This window comes from Eublepharis macularius, chromosome 9 (genome assembly GCF_028583425.1).
Source record: "Eublepharis macularius isolate TG4126 chromosome 9, MPM_Emac_v1.0, whole genome shotgun sequence".
In the NCBI taxonomy this organism is placed as follows: Eukaryota; Metazoa; Chordata; class Lepidosauria; order Squamata; family Eublepharidae; genus Eublepharis; species Eublepharis macularius.
The window spans coordinates 74814088-74839694 of NC_072798.1; the positions used below are offsets into that span (position 1 = coordinate 74814088).

At 40.4% G+C, this 25607-nt stretch overlaps 1 protein-coding gene across 1 annotated transcript in view; it reads right to left on the reverse strand.

Moving 5' to 3' along the window:
- The window catches only part of DOCK4 (dedicator of cytokinesis 4), a 336163-nt gene that overhangs the window by 98307 nt on the left and 212249 nt on the right, over positions 1–25607 (reverse strand). Inside the window, exons 14-25 of the mRNA XM_054987847.1 lie at positions 19326–19450; positions 18719–18881; positions 15398–15504; positions 13245–13395; positions 12022–12119; positions 11830–11913; positions 11642–11742; positions 11171–11252; positions 8750–8920; positions 7257–7449; positions 3220–3347; positions 1032–1166 (exon numbers count right to left, since the gene is read on the reverse strand). Coding sequence (XP_054843822.1) covers positions 1032–1166; positions 3220–3347; positions 7257–7449; positions 8750–8920; positions 11171–11252; positions 11642–11742; positions 11830–11913; positions 12022–12119; positions 13245–13395; positions 15398–15504; positions 18719–18881; positions 19326–19450 — 1538 coding nt within the window. The remainder of the gene's footprint in view (positions 1–1031; positions 1167–3219; positions 3348–7256; positions 7450–8749; positions 8921–11170; positions 11253–11641; positions 11743–11829; positions 11914–12021; positions 12120–13244; positions 13396–15397; positions 15505–18718; positions 18882–19325; positions 19451–25607) is intronic.

A 25607-nucleotide genomic window follows, 5' to 3' on the forward strand; every position in this document is an offset into this window, starting at 1 on the left:
TTTATACTTTGGGCAAATCTAGACAATATGTGGGATATGCACAAACAATTTCCCAATTTATTCATTCATTGGTGAAAAATAGCTACAAGAGGCTGCTAGTTTCGGCAAAGGAAAGCTTGACCTTTTCTTGCCATTTGTCCATTCAAAATTGCCTCCCTGCAGAGGAAAAGCAGTGGTGGTCCCATATCTTCTCCTCTCCAGGTAGAAAGCAGCTTGAGAATAGAAAGATTTTGAGCAGAAGAACCACAGAAATGAATAAGGTGAGACAGCCTCTTCTTCTCTCTCCTCTTCCAACTCCAATTAGAGCCTCCAATACTGGTTTTCATGAATAAACATTTTGCACATTTTTCTGAAATCTCCTGTGTATCTAAGTGCCTTTATACCCTGACTTTCTCACCAACAGAGATCAAAAGTGGCTTAACACATTCTCCTTTCCTCCATTTCCCCCCTCACAACAAACCTGTGAAGTAGGATAAGCTGTGAGTGTTTGACTGGCCCAAAGTCACCCAACAATCTTCCATGGCAGAATGGGGAATTGAACCTGGGTTGCCCAGATCCTAGCCTGCCACTCTAGCCACTACACCACACTGGTTCTAGATTGTATTGCTGCTAGTTCAATCTTCATGTACACTTGGGAAATTTGCTGCCACATGAAGATAAGATGTTTTGCCATCTTCTGGGCACAGAGCAGGGGTCACTGGGTGTGTGTGTGTGTGTGTGTGGGGAAGTTAGTTGAGAATTTCCTGCATTGCACAGGGGGTTGGACTAGATGACCCTAGAGATCCCTTTCAACCCTATGGTTCTATGATGGTTGCTGTCTTAGGTTGTTTTAAATAGGATTATATAAATTAATGGAGAGCAGACTTATCACTGGCTTCTCAAGAGATGTTAATAAGAGATATCTCCACATTGTACATGTAGAATCACTCCATGCCCACTGGGGAGTGTTTGTACATACAGATGTTTATTTTCACAAAGATGTTTGGGGGAGGAGGGGGGAATTGTACATCTGTTTTTGTTGCAACACTTACAGTAATATCCTGAAACTGAAGTCTCATTGCAGATCCTGCGGACTGAGGTCGGCTTGTGATCTCCAAGATGGTTCTTAGCAGTATATCTAGCAGACTGTTCACAATTATGTCTATTTCTTCCAAAACTGACTTTTCCTTTTAAAGAAAGAAAATACCATTTAGGCTACTGTTAATAAAAAGCAAATTGTTTTCTTAACCAATGCATTATTTAACAAAGAGTTATGTAGCACATTCTGGATTACCAAATTCTGGAATATAGTTTACTGAAGAGTGGAGGAATTCTATTGGCTTTGATGAGCTTATTCTTCTGAATTAACCAAAGAGCATAAAAATAGGAAAGCCAATTAATGTACATGCATTTAGACATAAATACAATCCTTTCCAAATTCGATTTCAAAAGGCAAACTGATACTGATGCACAAAGAGTACCAAATCAAGATCCCCCCCCCCACACAGGAAATCAGCTAGAGGAACATTCAAGTCTGTGAAACAACAGAAATTTCAGTTTTTAATTAATTCACGAGACGTAACCGAACATTAGGTTAGGTGGCTTTAAAAGGTATTTATACAAATTCATGGATTCCTCAATAACTATTAGCAAAGGGACTTCCACATTTGTTGCAGTCTATCTCTTAATGAGACACAGTGAGAATTTGGTCTTGGTGCTCCTGCTGTGGACCTTCCAGGGCATTTGGTTTGCCACTGTGGGAAATGGGGTACTTAACTGGACTAGATGGTGCCTTTGACTGATCCAGCAGGACTCCTTGGGACCTTAGTAAAAACAATTTGCATTCTGTGAGTTTATATATGTTCCTGGCTGCCACAAAAATCTCTCTTCTCTTAAAATAAGATTTGAGTCCAGTGGTACCTTAGAGACCAACAAGATTTTCAGGGTTTGAGCTTTTGAGAGTCAAAACTCCCTTCTTCAGATACAAGGAGGAATGGAGATACTTCAGGCTTTAGATCCCAATCAAGAGGTGGGAGGGGTGAAGGACAGGATTATCATTATCATATCATTACAGATGCTAATTTCTGCTGTAATCAAGACGCATTGTGGCCCATATCCTGTGGAATGACCTGCCTGAGGAAGTCAGAAGAGCCCCCACGGTCCTGGCTTTTCGTAAATGATGCAAAACCAAACTATTCCAAAAGGCTTTTTACTCAAATGGGAGGGCTGTATTGTAGGGAAGATGCTTCGCTAATGAGGGACCATAGACTTCATCACTAAATTGCCTTACATATTATCTGCTGCTTTAAATATGTGCTCCATGTTGTCTAATGTTAGTCCTAGAATTGATTATGTTTTGCTTCAGTATTTTTTCTGCTCTATATTGGATTCTTGCTAATACTATGGCTTTTAAACTTGTATCTATTCACCCTATGGTATTGTTTATGAAATGTCCTTGATACTGTATTGAAAAGTCCTTGATACTGATTGTACTAATCTCATACTGTGTAATCTGCTTTGAGTCTCAGTAAGAAAGGTGGACTATAAATGACATAAATAAATGATATAAGTAATTGTAACATTGTATCTTGACTCCCTTTGCTTCACCCCTTCTCCTTCCTGGCTGGGATATAAAGGCTGAGGAGAAATGGAGATCCATTCCTCCTTGCATCTGAAGAAGGGAGCTTCGACTCTTGAAAGCTTACACCTGAGAATCCTCTTACTTTCTAAGGTGCCACTGGACTCAAATCCTGCTGTTCTACTGCAGGCCAACAAGTGTGCCTACCTAAAACTCCCTTCTCTCAAAGAGACTGTCAAAACATATGAATAGGAACATCTCATTCATGTGAAGTTTTCCCCGAATTTCTGACTTATATCTTTGCTTCCACTCCCAATTTAAAAATGCTTCAAGTGTATAATCATGTAAGGACGATGTTAACAAACCCCTTGCGTTGATAATAACTCAATTGCTAACTCAAGGCACCTTCCCTGGACCACTCAAAGAAGCAGTTATCTGGCTACTGCCAGTGAGACCTTCAAATCAGCACTCATCCGGACCAAAAACAAGCCACAGACCTGTCATCACCCAACCATCTTCTTGCAGGTTCTTTCAAAGGATGTAATCAACACCAACAGAAACCATAACCAAACAGAGAACAACTGGGTGCACTCATGAGGCTAACTTTTGGCGCAGACGGGTGAGGTTTTTATTATTAAAACCAATGCCACAGTTCTACTCACAGAACTATTTTTCTTGATAAGGCAAAATATGTTGCTGAGGATGCGCGCACACAGGATCAGATCCTTCTGCTCTTGCAGATGCACGTGGAGGTGATGCAGAACTACAGGTAGTAGAATATATCGGGACTCTGAAAAGAAAGAACAGACTCTGCGTGTGCTATCTGTTTGCAGAATTTCTTTAACGTAATTCAGGGGCAAATTAAACATCCACTGAGTTAAGTTGTACAGGCCTCTCTTGTGGTGCTGCTTCACCAATTACTTCACAGGGGAACTTACTTGATTAAAAATATTTGCCGATGAAAAATTACTTCCTATTTCAAGCGTTAACACACCTCAGAGACGAGAATAACCCCCCAAACCATTATTTTGGTAATAAAACTCTTTTTCTCCTTCTACACATATAGGTTGTTATGAATTTATCATACAATTAGGGCTTTTTTTCTGGGAAAAGAGGTGGTGGAACTCAATGGGTTGCCCTTGGAGAAAATGGTCACATGGCTGGTGGCCCCGTCCCCTGATCTCCAGACAGAGGGGAGTTGAGATTGCCCTCTGCGCCATGCGCGGAGGGCAATCTCAACTCCCCTCTGTCTGGAGATCAGGGGGCGGGGCCACCAGCCATGTGACCATTTTCAAGAGGTTCCGGAACTCCGTTCCACCGCGTTCCAACTGAAAAAAAGCCCTGCATTAATCAGAGCAATATTTGTATTCATCGACAGGATAATGTGTTACAAAAAAGGAAAGGTGCTGTTTCTCAATGGTCCTGCATGAAAATGCTTAACTAGCACTGCCCAAGCAAAGACAAACGCTTATGAATTGTTAAAGGGTATCATGATTTATTTACTTCATTTATCATCTGCCTTTCTCTCTGTAACAAGGTGAATTACAGAATTATAAGAACCATGAAATAAAGGCCATTATAATAGTACAATGCAATAAAACACCCGTAGGCAATAAATAATGTTATAAAACTGGATTATGTTATCCTACTGCAATTCTGAAAGCTCAAAATCTAGCCTTCTCTCTTTTTACGGTTTTATGACATCCCTAAGAAAATAATCAGCAGATTGAGCTGGCCACAGTTGCTTAGACTCTGATCAAGCCAAGGTTAGATTACAGTAATAAGCTCTACATAAGACTGCCTTTGAAGCCTGTTCACAAACTTCAGTTAGCAGAAGATGCAACCGCAAGACTTCTGAGGAGCATGAATTACAAGGAGCCTATTTTGCCAGTTAGGAGTGTGCTGTACTGGATGCCAGTTCAAATGCTGGCCATTAAATCAAAATACCTGAACGGCACGGTCCCAGGGGGTCTGAAGGATATCTTGTTCCCACGAGGGCCTGAACTGCCCGTGAGATCTGTACGAAGAGGCCCTGCTGCATGTCTTCCATTGTGAAAGTCAAGGTGGGTGAGACCACTAGAGACAGAGTTGCCTCAGCAGTGGCACATTAGCTCTAGAACTCTCTTCCACATAGCTGCCGGCCTGGCACCAACCTCGTCTAGCTTTAGGGGTCAAGTGAAGACTTTCCTTTTTCCTTAGGCTTAATATTGGTTTGAATCCTACACTTCCTTTCTGCTTGAGCAGTGCTGCTGTCCTCCTCCACAAAGGAAGACATAGGATCCACAACATTTTTTAATTTTTCTCCCTTGACTATTTTGATTAATTGCTCTGATTGAATGATTTTTATGCCGCATCTGCTTCGGCTGATTTTATTGTTGCTGGTTTTTACAAGTTGTTTTTAAGTTAGAACTGACAGCTGTTGCTTTAGCATGCAAGTTTTATTGTGCTGCAGATACTGTCTTGCTACAATATGCTGAGTGATCGGACTATAAATGTTTGAGGGGAAAATTAAATTCACATGGCCTAGAAAGGAAACATGACTCCTCTAACATATACTGATAAAGTGTGGCCTGTTTCACAGGAATCAGGCTCAGTCCTCATGTTAATTCTGGCATTGTAAAACTGCCACATTCTGAACATCATCCATTTGTTTTTGATTGGTAAACACATCCTATAGGTGTGAGCTCCTATGAGGACTGAATTTAGTTTAACTTTTACAATGCAGCTCCCCCAGTGTCCTGAAAAGAGTTGACTGGAGTGTAAGAGCTTTCTGGGTCTAGCATATAAATCTGTAACTTGCAACCAATCTAGCTAACAAAAGTGTTGGGGGTCAAATGTCTCTGCAGCAGGGCAAAGCCAGTTGGTACTGCAGAAAATTCAATGCTATACTCAGTAGCACCACTTAGCCTTTGCTTTTGCCACAGAAAATACGAAAACCCCCTCGGAGCTATACAAATCTGATTAGCAGGTAAATCGAGCTTTAGCAAAGAAAGTGATTCGTCATGGAAAGCATCTTTTGTCTTAGAAGTTTGAACAATCTGTTTCCTCAGCCTACGAATTCTTCCTTTACCATGTTATTTTCCCGCACATTCAATAGCAAAGAATATCGCAACATTGTAAAGTGTTCATTTTCACCCTCTGAGACAGAGGAGTTTAATTACACTTCAGACCACAGTGAGTCTCGGCTTTACCCCCAGGACACCATGCTTTATTTTCCAGACCAATGTACTTTGAATAACTGAGTTCATTTTTAAGTTCTGTAGAGAGGAAGAAAAGTGGATTTTCCCCCAGATGAGACAGGAAGGAGAATCCACACATACACACAAAAATTGGGAAATGACATACAAGCAACTGGCAAATTAAAACACACACACGCACGCACACTCTAGAAATTAACGGTAATCGGGTGGGCAGGGGGAGCTGGGTTATAGGTGCTTAGGTCCTGACTTGCTAATAATCTTACGAATGATCTTTTTAACCTGTTCCCAAACCTAGGATGGAAAAGAGCAGCATCTCCAGTTAAATACCTGAACTCCCTTTATTTTCCCTAATCATGGGAAAATTCAAATAATCTGCTCTTGACTTAAGACAACTGATGGCTCACTAGGACAAAATCTGACAACTACTACAGTAAAAAAAATTACTCCCCTAAATTGCAAAGTAGTACCTTTGATTTAACGTAACCACAATTAGCTAACCACAATTATTTAGATGCTTGACTGAGAAGTTATTGCAATGGAGAATCCACCGCAAGTTTTCAATTTGCAAAATAGATACCGGAAATAAGTTGGTTCCCATGTGCATATAAAAACCATACATTTAATACTTTTTAGAGTTGAGAGTTCTTGATGCACACGCGAGGAATTAGCAGCCACTGAAGGACAAAAACAAGGGTACCGAAAACAGATAGAATCAAACGTGTTACGCAGAATCAAGCCTTTTTCTTTTCTGTGTGATCTACTTTTTCTTCCTAGCCCATTTACTAAAGTCAGCACTGACAGGGCAATCCTAAACAGAATTACACCCTTCCAAGACTTTTGACCAATGGATGGATCTAACTGATTCCATAGATCATATTCTTTTGGAGTGTCCTGAATTTCTAGAGAGCTAAATTGATTCTTCCTCTGTTTAAGCTAAATCTTGAAGCTCTCTTGAAGCTAAATCTTCTTGGCTATTAAGAGACAAAGATAAACAAACAACTTTGTGTGTGGCTAAATTTTTGACAGCAGTAGTAAAATCACGTTGTAACTCTGGCAGTAAACTCTAGGTTTCCCTTTCAGTAGGTAATGGCTTGCTGTTTATGACTTTGGTCCTGGAAACAGTAATTACGAAGAAAAAGTTCTAACTCTGCTTAAGACTGTACTGTAAAACTCCAATTTCAATCTCTCCTTTCAGTCTTTCCTCAAACTGCATATCTATCCAAACTGTTTAATATTAAAAACTGTTCAAAATTTTAATTTTGTTATTTACAAGTCTAGATTTTTTAATAAAAACACTATTTAATACCTCCATTCTTACCCTGCTGAAACCGATCTGTCATACATCTCTAAAGCAGAAACAGTGATATTGTAAATGTCAGTGTAAAGCAACTTTCCCCATGCAAGTTCATTGTTAAACTTCTATGAAAACTGTTACTCGATTTCATATGATCAGTGAAAGCCTTTGTAATGACCAAGCGCTTATGTGTTTCCCATCCTACCTGGACTGGAATAGAGCTGACTCTCCACAGTCTTTCCAATGCACTGGAGTTTTACAGCTTGAAGGGATTCATCTGCATTCGTGATGGTCGGCAAACTTCCTAGTGTATCACGTACTAAGTTTGCCACCTCTGTCATGTCAAATAGCTTCAGCAGCTCTGAATACACAGCTGGGAAAGAGTTGAGAAAGACTGCCTAAAAGAAGGGGGAGGGGAGACACATAGGTAAAATATCAACTTGAAATAGTATTCGAAGAAAATAGGGTAGGGAAGAAATTTATTTTCTGTGTTTATTTATTAGATTTATAAAATGCTTTTCAGCTAAAGTTTCCCCAAAACATCTTATAATGCTGCAAAAATACAGTATGAACTACTGCTTCCATTCAATCCCCCCCCTTACATTAGTTTCCATTGGTGGCTTGAAAACGACAAGTACTTGTATGAGGTTTTCTTTAGTCCCTTCCTTTGAGGAACAGAGATCTTATAATAATCCTGGGGCCAAATAGGGAAAACCAGGCGCTGCTGTGCCTCAGATGCAATTATATTGGTTAAATTAACTTAATTATTCAAAGCTCTTCATTCCTCTCCTTTACAAAAACAAATAAAAATACACTGACTATTATTACAAATAGCTACTGCATTACCACTGGGAGAGAAGGCGGCATGGTACAGGCTGATCTCATCAGATCAAAAGCCAAGCAAAGTCACTACTTGGATGGGCGACCACTAAGGAAAACCCTGCAGATAAAGGCAATGGCAAACCACGTCTGCTACTCACTTGCCTTGAAAGCCCCAGTAGGGGTCGCCATAAGTCGATTGTGACTTGACAGCACATACACACACAGACTGCATCACCACACTACACAGCTGAAAAATACAGGAAAAGCCTAGGGAGTTTCCTTGAATCATGATTGACGGATGCCACGGGACTAGCTGAAACCACTTCCTCCACAGGCACCTTTCTTAGACCTCTGCTTTGCAGATAATCAAATGGAGATCTGTATGTGCAGCAGAGAAGGAAGAAGAGACTGGTGGATGACTTTGCAAAGGCAGTGAGAGGAGGAAGCAGAACACTTCCGCTTTTTTTCCCATTTCTATGGTTCTAGGGTAATTGAAAATGGCAAGTACCATCAAAAGATAGCTTTGTAACTTCTAAGAGGTTAGCATAGAATTAATCTTTTCTTCTTTTCCAGTGTTTGCAGATTGCATGACTGTTAATTAAGTACAGGGCTACGCTGAGGCTGAATAGGAGCTGCAAATAATGACAACGGCATTAAATACGGGCAAAAAAATTGAAATAGAAAGGAGTTTGACAGTGTTTTGATGCAACTCCTGCCGTTAATAACTTGATAGAAAACAATTATGCATTTTATCAATTATTGCAGATGAACAAAAGTTAGAGGCATTGATTTACTGATTCAAGACTAGACTGTCCTTCAACAGGGAGGAACACATAGACAGCAGCAAGCAAGCAACAGCTCAAGGCAACCACTTACTTGGGCCTGAGATAAAGCAGTAGTCCCTTTGGTTTCTTGTGAAAGGAAGAATCGCACAGACATCAGAAGCTCCTGAATGCAACAGCAGAATTCTTCTTCGTTTTGTCCTCCAGTAGCAAGGGAGAACAGCTTCCGAGACTGAACTATATACTTAAATATATATTCTTGTGCCTACAAATATCAAAACACAAATACATGAGATTAGATCATTGATAGCAATGTTACTGATGTTTGTAATTATCTAGCTTGGAATGCTTGGAGGCACTATTTACCCCTACAGTTTTCCCCTGGCTCTGATTGCACACTGAGATAGTAAGGCTCCTTTCCGGGTGCCCTGCTGTAGCATCCCTAGCATCAGATATCCAGGGAAATGTGATTGTTTCCAGTACACCCAAATTCTTAGTGACTTAGGAGAACTACATTTCCCAGGTTCTCTGGTATGTAGAGGCACTTCAGTGGAAATGTTCAAGACAGCAGGGAGAGAAGATGGCTTCCAGTGAAATTCTCTCCTCCTGCAGGGAAGAGAATTGGGGGGAAAGAGGGATGGGGTTCACTGGTGAGGGTTGGGCACCACTGATTGCGTAACTGGAAGTATGACAGGGCCTGAGGTTTAGAATTGGGCTTAAGGAAAAAGTTTCCCTCCAATATCCTTTCTAATCATCCACTGATTGGGTTCAGAAAAATGCCTTGTTCCAATATTACTTCTAATCCACTATCAAATAACAGATAATTTATACCTCCCATGGCAAAAAGTGGGTAATTGCAGCATACATTTACATGGGTATTTTAACACCAAATTTCTGTTATTCATTTAAAGCTTGAATTCTTTTGTTTCTATAGTACATGCCACAATATGCACAGGCTATTGTGGAGAAAGAAGTATCCAGCAGGTTGTTCATGCATAATTTTTTGCAACCTGAATGAAGAAAAGGAAACTATCGGTTCAACTAAAAATGATGAGGGACTATGGAACCCATGTGGTACAGTAAGGGTTACTTTTTGCTTTCATCCTTGCCTCTACACAGTTTGAACAGTGAAAACTATATCATCATACCATCATTGATCATTCTCTTATTTTGCGTATATTACTATCATTCTGTGTAGTTATGAGACTAAGGCGATTCAGGAAAGCTCAGTCAACAAGAGAAGGCTTACATGGAATTAAACAGAAGTTTATAAATTGATCTGCATAGTTTACTTAGAGCATATTCTGAGAGTTAAAAATGCTCACACAATCATCTATAATTGCTATTAAAATAGTTACAAAGCACAGCTTAGACACCATGATTCATTTATTATAATCAATTCTTTTCTACAGGTTTGTTTTCCAAAAGTGATTAATCCATTCTTTCTATAAACTGAACACATTAGTTTGAACACAGATACGTTCCGTGAGTGGTGGCACTTCCACACAACACCCCAGGGAAAGGGGGGCAGATTCCCAAGTACCACACACCCCAACTTATTTCAGAGGGCCTATAGCTTAAAGGAGGGGCTTTGGGAGGATGGTGAGGGGCTAGGAAGAAGAGACGAAAATGCTCTTCTACCTCACAGTACTGGGAACCCACGATGATTAACATATAATATCAGTGTACTTACATAGTTTTTGTATATAGATAAAGTGAAGACAGCCCTTTTCAGGCAACATACCCACACAGACGGAACATACAGGTAGGGAACCAGCACCGTGGTAAGCAAGCACCACCCCAAACATGCGTGGATTTACCTGAAGGTCTGTAAAGGTCTTATGCATACATAAATGCATACAGGAACTCTCTACTAATCAGGATTCTAATCATGGGGAGAGTCCAATGCATGTAAGACTTTTACAATAAAGCATTATTGTAAAAGATGTTTTCTGTTTTACATGTATTGAAGCATATATGTAGCGAAGGGAAGCTCGTACAATCAGACTTTTTCTCATTTGCATGAATGGAAGCTGAAAAATCCAGCTTGGTTTCTCCATTCACACGAGCTGGTGACCACACATAATGGGTGCACTATTGGGGCCTGTGTACTACTGATAAACTCCACTGGCAGGCTCACTTTGTGTGAATAGCATGTAATGCCTGCAGAGGACCAGACTTCCAACTGAACACGGGTATGCCAGGGAATGGAGTTTGCTGCAGTTTGCTGCCTCAATGCTGCTTCTTCCCACTGAAGTTCAGTCTCCGCAGATAGGTTTTGCAAAAGTCGTGCTTCCGGCAATAAGCTGGACCATCATTTATGTCTTTTCAACCAGGTGATCTTACAGCAGCACTGGACCTTTGGGCTTCAGATTTTGGTCTGGACCGTGACTCAAGTGGCACATATGTGAGGCATTCAAGAGTATGCTTGTGTCATCTCCCCCACCCCTGTCCCCCACGTGAAGGGTCCCCACTCTGGGCACAAAATGGCAATGGCTGTGCTGAATTTGGTTACCTTTAGTACTTCCTGGTTGTGTGTTTGCCTCTCCACTTCTGTTATTCGATCAACATGCCACTTTAAAACTTTGATGAGGTCTCTAGTATATAAAACACAGTTTAGTTCCAAGCAGTTCCAGTAACCTTCCGCAGCAGAGTGCAGATTTCAGCCTGAGTTTCCCTGATCCTAGGATTACTCTCTAACTCAATACCACCACAAATACCCCGCTCCAAAAAGAAAACTGAAATGGGGGGGGGGGGAGAAGAATAATTAATAGTTTCACATCTGATGCATGTCTGGTTGATATCAGAGGACCAGTTAATATGCAATGCACGCAATTAATGAAGCCAAGGGCTGCAATTACATGCAAATAATTTAAAGGATCAATTTCCATCACTTTGATGTTGATCAAATAAATTTATTTCCCCTTTATAATCAGATGACCAATCATTGCCCAGGGTAAAAAATTTTAGCAGTATACATATCTACCTATATGCAAGTGCTCCAGCAAAATGACTTTCAATGTAGGTGTCCATAACAGGCTTAAAATGATGAAACTTGCTGTCCTGCAGCATATTTATTATGTGAACCTACAAAAAATAAAATCAATGTTTATTAACATCCTTTCCTTAAAATGGATAGCAAACCTAAAATAAGAATTATGACGTATACCTTACCAAACAATCAAATACATGGGACCCGTACTTTTGAGAATTCTCGTCCAAAATCCCAAATAAAGTGTCCAGGGTATCTTGGAGAAACTAGGCAAGAGAAAAGGAATGCAAGGAAATGTTTACTTGAATGTGGCACAGATATTATTTCCCAAAATAATAATAAGGGGAAATTGAACAATGAAAAAAGAGCCGTACCTTTACTATTTCTGATCCATCTATTTCTTTCAGTTTTGAAAGACAACCTGCAATTTTTTCTGGATGGACTCTCCATTTGAGAAGGTCAAGCATGTCCCCTAACAAGAAAAACACAGAAGATGGCAGAAATGGCTGCTAGGTAAAGTTGCTAACAAATGCAAAATACCCACATCCATTTTACTTGGGGAAGGGCAGGGGCAATGGGTAAAGCACAGCAAAATACACACCTAAATTGCATTGAATTCAGTGGAACTTTAGTATTTAACTGCGGTGTTTGGCTCCAGAAACTTCAATAGGAAATGTGAGTTGATGCAGTGAGACAAGCAATAAACTCTTTCTAAGTGTTATTCAAATAATATTCTCAAAACACAAGGCATTAAAATTTACAATTGAGCTATTAAGGAAAGAAAGCTTCAGTGCCATTCAAAGAACATTTTTCGGGGAGTAAGCCCCATCGTAAAAAATGGGACTCACTTCCAAGTAGACCTGTTTAGGACTCTTCCCATTTCACTACTGTGCTAAGTCAATTTGGATTTTTTTTTGCCACATATTCAAATTATATTTCATATTTAAAAATGCATGATCTAGGCTGTCACAATTAACTTTTGGATGACCAAACAAGGCTATGCCGGTTAAAAGATGCTTAGAGAATGCAAAAAATCTGAAGGTGACCCAAGATTCTTTATGTCTGCCAAAGCAGCAAGTAATATTATGACATGTCCAAAACTGACAGATCTGTGTTTATGAAGATTGGGGGGTCACGCACGGGACATAAGAAAAAAAAATACAAACACTGAGAAGTGAAGTTGAAAACATTTAATATAGGCAGGGATTCGCCAAGCCAGGCCTGCAGGTAAAAGAGGCGGTGAGTTTTGCAGGTAGATGCCCTCTGCTTATTAGGCTGCACCTCCTGGGTGCAAAGAAGCTTATTTTTAGTTCTTATCATTTTCAAAACTTCGTATTATTGCATTTTCTTATTCTACAGTAACATTTGTTTTTTAAAATGTACAACATAAGACATAAGTCAGGTTTAGTTCTCCTCTGAAATCTTTGCACTTCATATAGATACTTTATTAGTTTACAGATAAATGTATTTGGTATTATTTGTGTCCATTTTATTCAATAATTCCTCTGAAGAAAACCTAACCAGGAAAATATTCATTTTGTATTTACATCCCACCATTACATTAATGATTACAGCCGTTTAATGATAAGCACATTACCATTTTGTGTAAGCTTAGTCGAACACAGGAAAGATGTAATCCAGAAAGACTCCTTAGTGGTTTTTAGTGCAGGGTGGTTGTTTCCAAGTCCTTTCGAAAAAGGGAATTTGAGGTAGCGACTGGCATCCTGAAGACTTACATTTTCTTCACACTGAGAGAACAATTAAATTACATTTGCAACTCAGGATATAAAGAAAATGAGACGCAACATCGAACTGTCCCATGATCTACAGTGTTTTTCATTTAAAAACTATGCAATAAGCTACAGCACATTTCTACAGAAAGTTTTTCACAGCTGAGGAAGCCTTAAACTGTGTTTTCAAATGCCTTTTACAAGTTTTCAATAACACAGTGTGAAGGATTACTCAGAACGCCTGCCTGTAACTCAGAACAAACAGCCTGCTTTTAAGATGACATATTCAACTTACAGAAGGCATAAAGCAAAAAAAGTTCAGAAACTAGAATGCAACTGATACCTGCTAGATCCAAGCCACCAATCTATTTGGAAAGAAAGGAAGAGTTCAAACAATTGTTCTGAGCAATTTACTAATCTATACTAATACCACAAAAAGATCTGTATAGCTCCTTTAGACTTTTATGTTACATTTTACTTGCTGTCTGTGTGTGGCCCATATAGAATATATATACTAGGTAATTCCACACACGTAGGATAATGCACTTTCAATGCACTTTATCAATCGTTTGAGGTGGATTTTTTGTTCCACACATGAAAAAAATCCATTCCAAATTATCTATAAAGAGGATTGGAAGTGCATTATCCAACGTGTGCGGAATCACTGAGTCATGATTTATGGATACTTCCCATTTTAAGAATATTTTGATTTTTTTTCCCTTTCAATTTTTTACAGAGAAAGAAATTGCTGTGGATTTATTTCCACTGCTTCTAAACGTCCCAGGTTGGTATGAGGCATATTTGTGACACAAGGTGGAATGAAATGGTAAAAAACACACTGGAAGTTGCTAGGCGGCAGCAGCAGTTTGGCCAAGGAGGAAGTTCACAAGACAGGTTCCACAAGGGAACGTTGTGGCTGAGCAGGTTGCTAATGCTAAGCCCTCTCCTACCAGATGGGACATCTTCATCCCACATTGCTACCTTGCACAGCATGCAAGTAAGATTAGCTTTCTTAAAGATGGCAGAAATCGCTACATTTGACAAGAGATTCTCAGAGGACCCAGCGCAGCCACAGGCAGATGGGGGACACTGTAGACCTATAGTAAGGTAGACCTATAGTAATTGAGAAGGAAAAGTCAAAACTCAGCAACCCACAGAACCTGAGCAGTACTGAATTAGTTGGAAGATGAACATTTGTGTGGGTGGGCAGAGAAATGTATCCTAACCTATTATATGTTAATTTTCTGCCATCAGTCAGTCTAGACTAATTATCTGGGTGCTCCACCAAGCTGGTTTCTATCTAGTCGAAGTACAGGGGTATATACCCTACAACAAAAGACATCTCTCCGTGTGTAGGAATATATATTCAGGTCCCTAAATGATCATGTATCTATATATGTGAGCAGGACACACAGAATGGCATAAGGTGAATTCCAGACACAGGTGCCAAATGGAGAAAACATTGAGCTAGATTTAACCAGCTTTTCTAGTTAAAATGGAAGATGGTGGTTCCCTCTGACCCACCAAGAAAGGTTATGATAAAAATCAGGGGTCCTGTGCAAACACAAGCCATAGGGAACAGAGTTCTAGTAAGGAGGGGGATGGGTGAGATTAAACAAAAAAGCTAGATGGATCCACCCACCTCACTGTAACTGAGTGTGCAATAAAGTGAATCAATATGAGAGACAGATTTCTTAAGAGTGGATTTAGTTACTATCCTAACGAGTTACCTAGATGCAATCTATTAAGAAAACATAGCATCCATCCTATGGGATGATTATGCACAGCAAAAAGGCACTGCACTGAAATGTAAAAGGATTTAACTACAGCTGTGAACCAACCCCATAAATTTAAAAAGAGATAATGAAAGGGTGTTAACACCATGATAAACATAGCATTCTTTTGGTAGACATTTCTGCTTAAATCTAAGGGCAGTTGGGGACATTTCAAGTATGTTTCTAGCTAAATCATCTCTCTCTCTCTCTCTCTCTCTCTCTCTCTCTCTCAAACTTGAAATTACCTTGTGCACAATGAGCTCATGAGTGCCATCTGGCAGCGTCCTTCCATTTTCCTGCATCAGAGGGACGAAAGAAAAACCAAACAACTTCTTCTCTCCCTTTTCTTTTGCTGAAACACATATAAATTAAAAAATCGACCACAGTCCAGGCTGTGGAAATTATAATTCATCGATTCAATGAAAGTGACAGGGACACTTGTCACCCATTTATATCTAAAGGCCACATCATAGGTTTCATTAGCCAAGAGCGGCTTTCCTGTGGTACGGGATCCCTAATCTCAGCCATAGCACACAATCCAGCAAAAGTTAGCTACAACTGAGTCTCATGAACAGCTAAAGAATTTCTTATGACTAACTTTGGTCTCAATGACTGAATGACTCTTGAAATCATCAAAACAACTGCCAGGAACATGGAGCAGAATTGTGAAGTCTCTGTTAAGAGATCTACACAACAAAGTGATCCCTCTTATTGTTAGGATTGTCAGCTGCCTGCTGGAGCTCCCCACCTCCAGCAGGTGTACAATGAAGTAGCAGGGGAGAAGAAGAGGGAAATAGTATCATGCAACCCCAGAAGTGAGATTGCTACTTCACATGACACTTTATGAACTTCCCTGACCTCTAAGGTTTTTTCCATAGAGTTCTAGGGAAATCCTACAGCATCACATGGTATGATGCCATCAATTCTGGTCATGCAGCCAGAAGTGATGTTGTGGCAATGCTATTTCATCAGGTCTCTGCCCCCCCCCCCCCAGTCTCCTGCCGGTAGCCACCACGGCTGGCATTCCTACTTATGGCCAGGGCAGGGCTCACTAACCAGGGAGGCAGCCTTTTTGAGCCACTGCCCCATGACAGCTATTCCTTAAACATTTTCCCTATGTTAACAACTATTCAGGTCATGCAAGCTTGTATTTACATACTAAATACAACCCACTGAAGATAATACAATGACACAATTTAAAAAAAAAACACTTGCATAATGATTCTGAAAACACTTGCCATAGAACGAAATCAAATTTTCAATCCTAAACTCATAAGAGAAATGCTTTGTATGAATATTTCATATTTCTACTTGTGATAGACTTTACTACTATGTATTGTCTGCTGCCGTATGTATGATCCTACTGGGTAGTTTCTTTGGAGATTAATATGTCAGGCTTAGAATTGCTTATGCTCTGTTTTAGCGTTTCTTCAACTATGTAATGGATTTCAGAGAGTTTTAAATCTTTGCACGTTTGTATTACAAACCCTACTACATTGTTTATTGAAATGTCTTTGAAATTGACTGTATTGCCTCACATTGTGTAATCTGCCTTGAGTATCAGTGAGAGAACGGTGAACTATAAATAAAATAAAATAAAATAAAATAAAATAAAATAAAATAAAATAAAATAAAATAAAATAAAATAAAATAAAGGATACACTAACCTGTGGTATCTATATCCTGACAAATCAGGATATAGAAACTATATACAAAAACAAATCAGAAAGTAATACAAATTCAGAAGATGAAGTTTATTCAAAAGACTGATGATCCCTAATTTCTGTTCCTAACTCTAACTGTTGGCATCAAGCCATTTTTCTGCAAATTGCAACACAAGAGAGTTTCACTGGAGGAAATACCACAGACCATTGCTATAATAAATCCATAACACCTCTGCAAAAGATGTTCCTCTGTTTTGAAGCCAATTTGGTGTAGTGGTTAAGAGAAGCAGGACTCTAATCTGGAGAACTGTGTTTGATTCCCCACTCCTCCGCTTGATGCCAGCTGGGTGACCTTGGGTCAGTCACAGCTCTTCCAGAGCTCTCTCAGCCCCACTCACCTCACAGGGTGATTGTCATGAGGATAATATTAATAACACACTTTGTAAAATGCTCTGAGTGGCCGTTAAGTTGTTCTGAATGGTGGTATATAAATTGAATGTTATTATTGTTGTTGTTAAAGAAAAATAAATATATTTCTTGCAAATTTATATCCCACGTTCTCAGCAGTGCTCTTCCAAAGTGGCTTACATCAACAATAAGACAGTTCCTGCCCTAATACTTACAATATAAAAAGAATACACACAGTGAGTAAAGGGAAGTGGAAGGAAGATAGCACTCTCACACAATTCCAGCTACTTCTCTACACTGCCTTCTTTCTGCACCTATCTCATACCTCATGGAATAAAATATGTATGATGGTGTGAAGCTACCTTCTACCATCAGAGCATTAGTCATATAGTCCAGCATTTTCTACTCTGAGCAGCAATGGGTCTCCAGGGCTCTTTCTCAATACCTGCTACCTTTAGAAGGCCACAGTTGAAGCTGATCGCCCTTATTAACTTCCCAAACCTTGACATTGTGTTCCCAGGTAATGTGTGGAAATACCAAGTTTTTAGTATACAATGGGTTGGATCCAGCAAATTTCCACTGATTCCCACTTTCCACTTTCTCATGTTATATTTCAGGCTACTGTATCATCCAACAGCACCATTTTGTGATCAGTAGACTGCAGTGGGGGGAGGGGGGCAGCAAAAAAAATCTGTTCTGCTGACAGAAAACTTAGCCTGGATCCAACCCTATGTTTTCTGTTTTGTTCTCTTTCTTGAGTGGCAGGTTTGTCATATGCATTCAGATCTTGTAAAGGTATCAAAAATTAAACAAACATCAAAAGGACAACTAATGAAAAAACTAAGGGACAAAGATGGAGATAAAGCATCCCACAATAGTGTCATTTTTAAAAAACACAAATACTGTCATCATTCAGCATTACAGGCCTTCACTGAACATACAGATGTGGATGTTCAGTCACCTCAGTTCTTCTGCAGAATAGTGCTAGGGCAAATCTGGTATTGCCAGTGGATAGCTAATGCTTGCATTACATTGCATGAAGGAGATTTCCACATGCACACACCCCTGTAGACTGCATGTACTAGAATAATGACAGTCACTCAGTGGCTCAGGAGCCACATGTGGCTCTTTGACATACCTGTGGCTGTTCTGAGCACCATTCCCCAATGTGGCACCTGCCCCATATTTCAGGAAAGGAAGGAAGGCCCTTGCCTTGTGGCTCACAGATGGGTCCCACCTTGAAATAGCTGCCAGAAGAACAGGTGAGCTGTGAGCTTCCCTGAGGTGCCACTCATGCCAGGGAAGGAGGTAAAGGTGGCTCTTTTGGTCAATATTAATTGTGAATGTGGCTCTCTGTGAGCCGTGGAGAGAGTACCACGGCACTAGAAGCTCACTTATAATTCAGCATGCATGAAAAGACATTTGAAAAAACCTCCATGAGACTGCTCAACACAACCAACAAAGCACTCTCGAATTGACAAAAAGAGGTCTTACTGGAACAGTGCCGGAATTCAAAGCGAAGGTGTGCTCCCCTGAATTTATCCACAGGAATAGGAAGTTTCAGAAGCTCAGCCCACCGAGGACTGTTGTTATGGTACAGAACAAAGGAGTGGAATTCAGTAGCTGGTGGCTCTCCAGAGCCAAAGGAGACGAAATCCTATTTTTTAAAAAACAAAGAGGTTAGCATACATTATTTGAAAGCCACAAGTCCCAAATTGTGACAAGAGAAACGACGGGACATGTTAGCAGTACAGTGACATAGTCGTGTTTGTCTATAGTAGAACAGCAGGATTTGAGTCCAGTGGCACTTTGGTGGCACCTTAGAGACTCAACAAGATTTTCGGGGGAATAAGCTTTTCAGAGTCGAAGCTTCCTTCAGAAAACCTTTTTGGTCTCTGAGGTGCCACTGGACTCAAATCTTGTTGTTTATTCGCTATTACTCCACACAAATAACTAATATATGGATTTTTCTCTGCGTTCTAAGTAGAGTGCACGTAGTGAATGGGATGTAACCTCTGGGTAGTCCCAATCTATGAGATGTCACCATCCGGCATAAAATATAGCACGGCAAAGGTCAGAGCAAAGGTAACATGAGACTTACCTTTAAAATTTGACCAGCACTGTCCACGATCAACATTGTCACTTCCACATTTCTGGCCACACTTTTCCCTCCTTTATCAAACTCTCCCCTTTCCATTGTGATATATAAATCATTCCTCATTTCACCTACAGAAGAGAAAACACAGCTGAAAATGGACCCCCATTTGAAACAACATCGCTATGGCTTCTTTTTTTGGACAAAAGGATATTTTGATGAACAGTCCATTCAGATGCAATCTACCCAGCAATCACTCTGCTTTTACTATTTTTAAGTGGCAATTTTGTAAGGGTAACTTGAATGACAAAGTTCATTGTACACTTGTGACAAAAGGAGCGGATCAGCCTTGTCAGTAATACCTCATAGGAATTCCCATGACAAATTTCTCCTCCGGATTCTGTGGGTTTCCCTGACTCCTACAAAATTCTTTGCTTGTGTACAGTTAGTTAAAACTATTACATTGATCTAAGCCCAGACTTATATGGGAACAGATCCATATTTCTATGTTTATACCTCTAACTATTCAAAAGACTGACAATTTTCTTTTACTACAGTGTGACTGAATTGAAATTATGATTACGAATCTGTACCACAATGAAGTAAAGGAATCAGTCTTTTTTTCAGGGAATCACTATAGGTTAACTCTTGAAGCTTATATTTTGTGATTTTCATACCAGTCACTATTTCATATCACTGGATAAAGAGAACAGCTTGCAAACCAGCACTCCAGCTGGGTGACCCAACTTTCCCTATATGTGTAGAGCAGACATAAGAAGTTATTAAAATATGAACAACCCTTTCTTTTTGAACCCATCATAATACACACAAACATGCTGTATTGAATGAGTCAATCTATATTCTGAATATAATCCTTCTTAAGGGTCCATCTGGTCCAGAATTCTGTTTCACACAGCAGACGATCAATTGCCTTGGAGGCCGAGGGCATAGAGGCCAAGGCCTTTTCCCTGATAGTAGTGCCTCCTTGTACTGGTATTCAGAGACTCATTGTCTCTAAATAGAGACATTCACTTTAGTTACCGTGGATAGCAGTCATTAATGGACCTATCAATGAATGTGTATAATCCCCTTTTAAATCCATCTATGGTCATGGTCATCTACTGGCTGTGAATTCAGCAGTTTCATTATTTGTTGAGTAACTGCTTTTCATTCTTAATATGCATGATATGCAGTTACTCAAACATCATGATAATTTAAACTAGTTAAGATTTAGTATGTTTCAGGAGTATTCCCTTCAAACACAAGCAAACATGAGCAACGGGATCTACCAATAAGCTTCCTTCCCACAATATGAAAAATTAAATCATTATCAGCAAAATGGGCTCACAGGATCCCACCCAAGACATTTCTTATTCCTGAAACCAACTGTGGCTTACAGCATGTGTGCACACCTTAACACAGATATGGGTCTATTTATCATATATGATAGTCAGCAAGTACTTTTTCCTATGTGGAAATGATATCTTTATAGGAAATTGGTCACACATTCCCAGTCTTTCATGGCAGGATGGGAAACTTGGACACCTTTTGGCCACTACCCAATTATTTCTCTTCACTTGAATTATGTTAGCAACTGCCTTATTTTAAATAAAAAACTATCAACAAGCCTTGAAAAAAGTTCTTCAGATAACATAAATGATCGATCTGCTAACATAAAATAAAACAGACATTCAAAGAAGGACTTTCAAAAGGGTTAACATACTATGTATTTCATCACAGAAAGATCAAGGCTGGTTAATCAAGGTGCCTAAATTTTCAAAGACAAGATCCTCTCCATTCAGCGTCTCCATTTTTCTTTTCTTTTTTTGTAAAACTTGAAAACTCAATCAATTTTGAAACCTGTTCAAACCTATTTCACCTTTCTTTGAAACTCTAATAAACCCATTTCTCACTTTGGTTCTGTCATTAAAATAACTGACAACTGATTTATCAGTGTTAACAGGTAAAACGTACTCCCAATCTAAAGCTTGTGAGAAAGAACCACGGAGCTTCTCACAGAATCCAGGCATACTGGAAGCCAAGAGCAGTGGTTTTATTACCTTTAAACATCCCATACGAATGCTGTGTATGCAGCAACTTTAAATTAAACCAAGAATCAAAAACTTTTCTGACAAAAGCTCCCGTAAGAGGGGAAGAAGAGTCTGTAATTCATCTTCACAGATCTGGAGGAGGAACAAACAGGAAGTTTTCTCTGGGAGTATCAAGGATGTAGCTTGTGCTTGGTTTGTTTGATTTGACTGCTTTCCCTCCTTCCCTTGTGTCTGCTAGGTTCTTGTTGAGTGAATTGAGGCTTCTGTTGGCTGGTATGTGTGTTTTTCCCTCCTTTTTTTTTCCTTCTGTGGCTGCTGAATTACCTGCCCATTGAGTAAGGTAAATCACTTGACTTGAGTTGGGGGTGGGGTCTACACTTCACAGCTGTATAAATAGCCTCAAACACAAGAGCTCTCAATTTGGAGTGAGCAAACAGGGAGTTTTGTCTGGGAGTTTGACAGGGGAGTTTGGGAAATTCGGGTCTGTTTCCTATATGGATGAAAGCAACAGCCATACATCTTCTTACCAGAGGGAAATGGAAATTACACTTGTAGCAAGAGTAAGCTGGTAGCCCTACTCGAGGAGAAGATACAAGGGCTTGCCTATCCATGTTCCAGCATATCAGGGAAGATGAAAAGTTCTTGGAAAGGACACATGAAGCACTTGGGGGAGGGCAACAGGAGGAAGAAGAGAAGGTATCTCAGAAAAAGGAAGAGGGCAAGTGGAAGAACATGACCCACAGGAGCAGGAAAATCAGAAAACATTCTTTACTGGTTCCAGGACCTCCCCACAGATACTGACTCTGGACTACTGGAACAAGAACTACTAGCCAAGGCTCCACAGGCATCTGTGGATAAGAGGACTTAAGCTTCTGCCCCCCAAAATAGGAGGAAACATGTGGTGGTGATTGCGGATTCACTATTCTGAGGGGTAGAAGCTAAAGTGTGCTGACCAGACCTGCCATCTCGAGCGGTATGTTGTTTACCAGGTCCCATGCATCTAGGACATGACAGAAAGGCTGGAAAGACTCATCAAGTCCACAGATTATTGTCCCTTCTTGGTCATCCATATGGGAACAAATTATACTGCCCGTAACAGTATGGAACATATTAAAAGAGATTATAAGGCTCTGGGTAAAAAACTGAAGGACCTGGGACTGGGAGCACAGGTTGTGATTTCGTCACTTATTCCTATTGAGGGCCATGGCTTAGGAAGCGAGAGCAGAACGTTTGAAATAAATAGCTGGCTACACCGATTGTGCCATCAGGAAAGGTTTGGTTTCCTGGACCGTGGATTATGCTTTCAGGCTGAAACACTTCTGTTGAGAGATGTTTTGCACCTTGTGAGAGCAGGAAAAAATGTGTTTGGCAGCAGGCTTACAAATTGGATGAGGAGTGCTTTAAACTAAGAGCAAAGCTAGAAGTGATGGATTACACTTGCCGGGTCTGCGCAAGTTTACCTGGGAAGCGTAGTCGCAAACTCCTTCCCCTCTCTGTTTCCCTTCTCCGTTTTAAGAATGGATGGTGGAGTAGCAGCAGCGGCAGTGGCAGCGGCAGCAGCTCCTTTTGTCATTGCTCGCCGCCTGCCAGCTTCAGGCTCCGTTCGGGGGTGGGCAGCTGCTGCTCTCTTCCAGGGCATCCTGTGTCCAACGGGCTGCCTGCCCCCAGGGAGCTGCTCTGAAGAAAGCTGCTGTGTTGGCAAAGCTCCAGGCACGACAGCAGAGGGATCTGCTGCTGCTGCTGCTGCTGCTGCTCTAACATGCCCTCACTCCAGTTTTCTCAGAAGCTCAGGGACAGGGGAAAGGCGTGTTAGAGCAGCAGCAGAAGCAGATCCCTCTGCTGTCGCTGTGGCCAATGCAGCAGCTTTCTCCGGAGCAGCTCACCAGGGGCAGGCAGGGGACCCTGGGAGAGAGCAGCAGCTGCCCGCCCCCAAAGACAGCCTGAAACTGGAGGGTGGCGAGCAGCAGCAGAAGAAGCTGTTGAGGCTGCCACCACTGCTACTCCTCCATCTATCCTTAAAAATGGAGAAGGGACACAGAGAGGGGAAGGAGTCTCCAAACACGCTTCCCAGGTAACTTGCAGGACCAATCAAGTGCTCTCCACGTATTATGCGTCACTTATAGCTTGGCTCTTAAATCCTGTGGAGGAGGGAGACAAAACTCCCAAACTAGTATGATACTAATTACTGGTGATAAGAGCACTAGTAATTAGAAGGGAGTGGCATATATGCAGGGGCCCATTAATTTGCAAGTAAGGACAAATATGAAACATTCCAGGCACATAAAACAGATTCTGATGTATCTACATTAATGTGCAGAGTATAGGAAACAAACAAGAAGAGCTTTAAGTCTTAATAGAGGAAAGGAATTATGACCTAAAGGGCATTTCTGAAACTTGATGAGATGAGACACCCAATTGGAATATTAGGATTGAGGGGGACAACTTGTTTAAAAGTAATAAACCAATAAGAAAGGGAGTAGGAGGAGCATTATATGACAAGAATGTATATACTTGTGAAGAAATACTTGAATTTGACCATGGAAGATCAGTTGAGAGTAGTATTGTCAGGTCTCCTGACGGCCAACCCCAAGGATGGGGGGGGCACACACGCTCTCTACTCATGCACTATGGAGCCTTGCTTGTCACAACAGGAATGATGTCACTTCCAGTGTGAAAAGGAAAAGAAGGCCCCTGCAGTCTCCTAAGCTCCCAGGCCCATCCCCTACACCTCCCCACTGCCAGCCAGGAAAGGGGCGACAGGGGCAGAGGCTGAGAGCAGGGAATTCCCTGCCTCTACCAGGGGACAGCGAACCCAAGTTGAGAGCCTCTGGGAAAAGCTAAAAGGAGAAAGAAAGAAAGAAAGAAAGAAAGAAAGAAAGAAAGAAAGAAAGAAAGAAAGAAAGAAAGAAAGAAAGAAAGAAAGAAAGAAAGAAAGAAAGAAAGAAAGAAAGAAAGAAATAGTGATATTAGGGGGGGGGTCTGCTATAGACCACCTGGCCAGGCAGAGGACTTGGATGATACACTTCTAGAACAGATTACAAAATGTTAAAAGAGACACAACTTAATGGTTATGGGAGATTTCAATTACTCTGATATCTGTTGGAAGACAAACTCTGGTAAAAATGTACGGTCTAATAAATGCCCGACTTGATTTGCTGACATCTTCATCTTCCAGAAAGTGGAGAAGGAAACAAGGGGGTCTGCTATCTTGTACTTGATTCTCACCAACGAGGAATAACTGGCTGATGAGGTGAAAGTAGTGGGCATTCTGGGTAACCGTGTAATTTTGGAGTTTAAGATCTTGGCTAAGAGAAAAGTTGAACGTAGTCAGTCATATAAATTGGATTTTAGAAAAGCTAATTTTAACAAGCTCAAAATTATGCTGGCTAGAATCCCATGGTCAGAAATACTCAAGAAGGGAGTTCAAGATGGTTGGGAGATTCTTAAAAGTGAGATATTAAAGGTACAATCACAAATGATTCCAGCAAGAAGGAAAAATGAGAGGAATCCCAAGAAGCAAGAGTGGCTCTATTAACAGCTTTCTAAGGATCTGAATATTTAAAAAGACACATTTAAGAAATGGAAGGAGGGCAGGGCAGTATAACCAAAGATGACTATAAACAAATTTCAAGTGTTTGTAGAGAGAGTGTTAGAAAGGCTAAAACTCAACATGAGCTTTAGCTAGGGAGAGCTGCTAAGCACAACAAAAAGGGGTTCTTTGATTAAGTTTGGAGCAAAAAGAATAAAGAAGTGATAGGCCCACTGGGGAAAGAAGAAAGTGAGATTTTAACAGGTGATAAAGAGAGGATAGAACTGTTCAATTTGTAATCTGTCTCTATCTTCTTGTGCAGGGGGAACTGTGCTCAGCCTGGTGAAAAGAGAACACAATGAAGGAAGGGAATTGCAGCTTAGAATCGACATAGGAAAGATGATGGGGGGAGATAGTTGTGAATTTCCTACATTGTGCAGAGGTTGGACTAGATTACCCCTGGGCAACCTTTCGGCTCTTTGTTTCTATGACTTTGAATTCAGCAGTTCGAGACCACTGGGTCGAATGAACTAAAAAATTATTTGCAGTAGGCTGTTTTTTGTGATTTTATTGACTATATTTTTGTATTAGTTTTTAACTGCTGTAATTGTTGTGAACTGCTGTGAGATCTTAATGGAAGAGAAGTGGTATAAAAATTTTAAAAAAATAAAAATAAAGATATTGGCTGTAACGCCTGAAGTATATTAC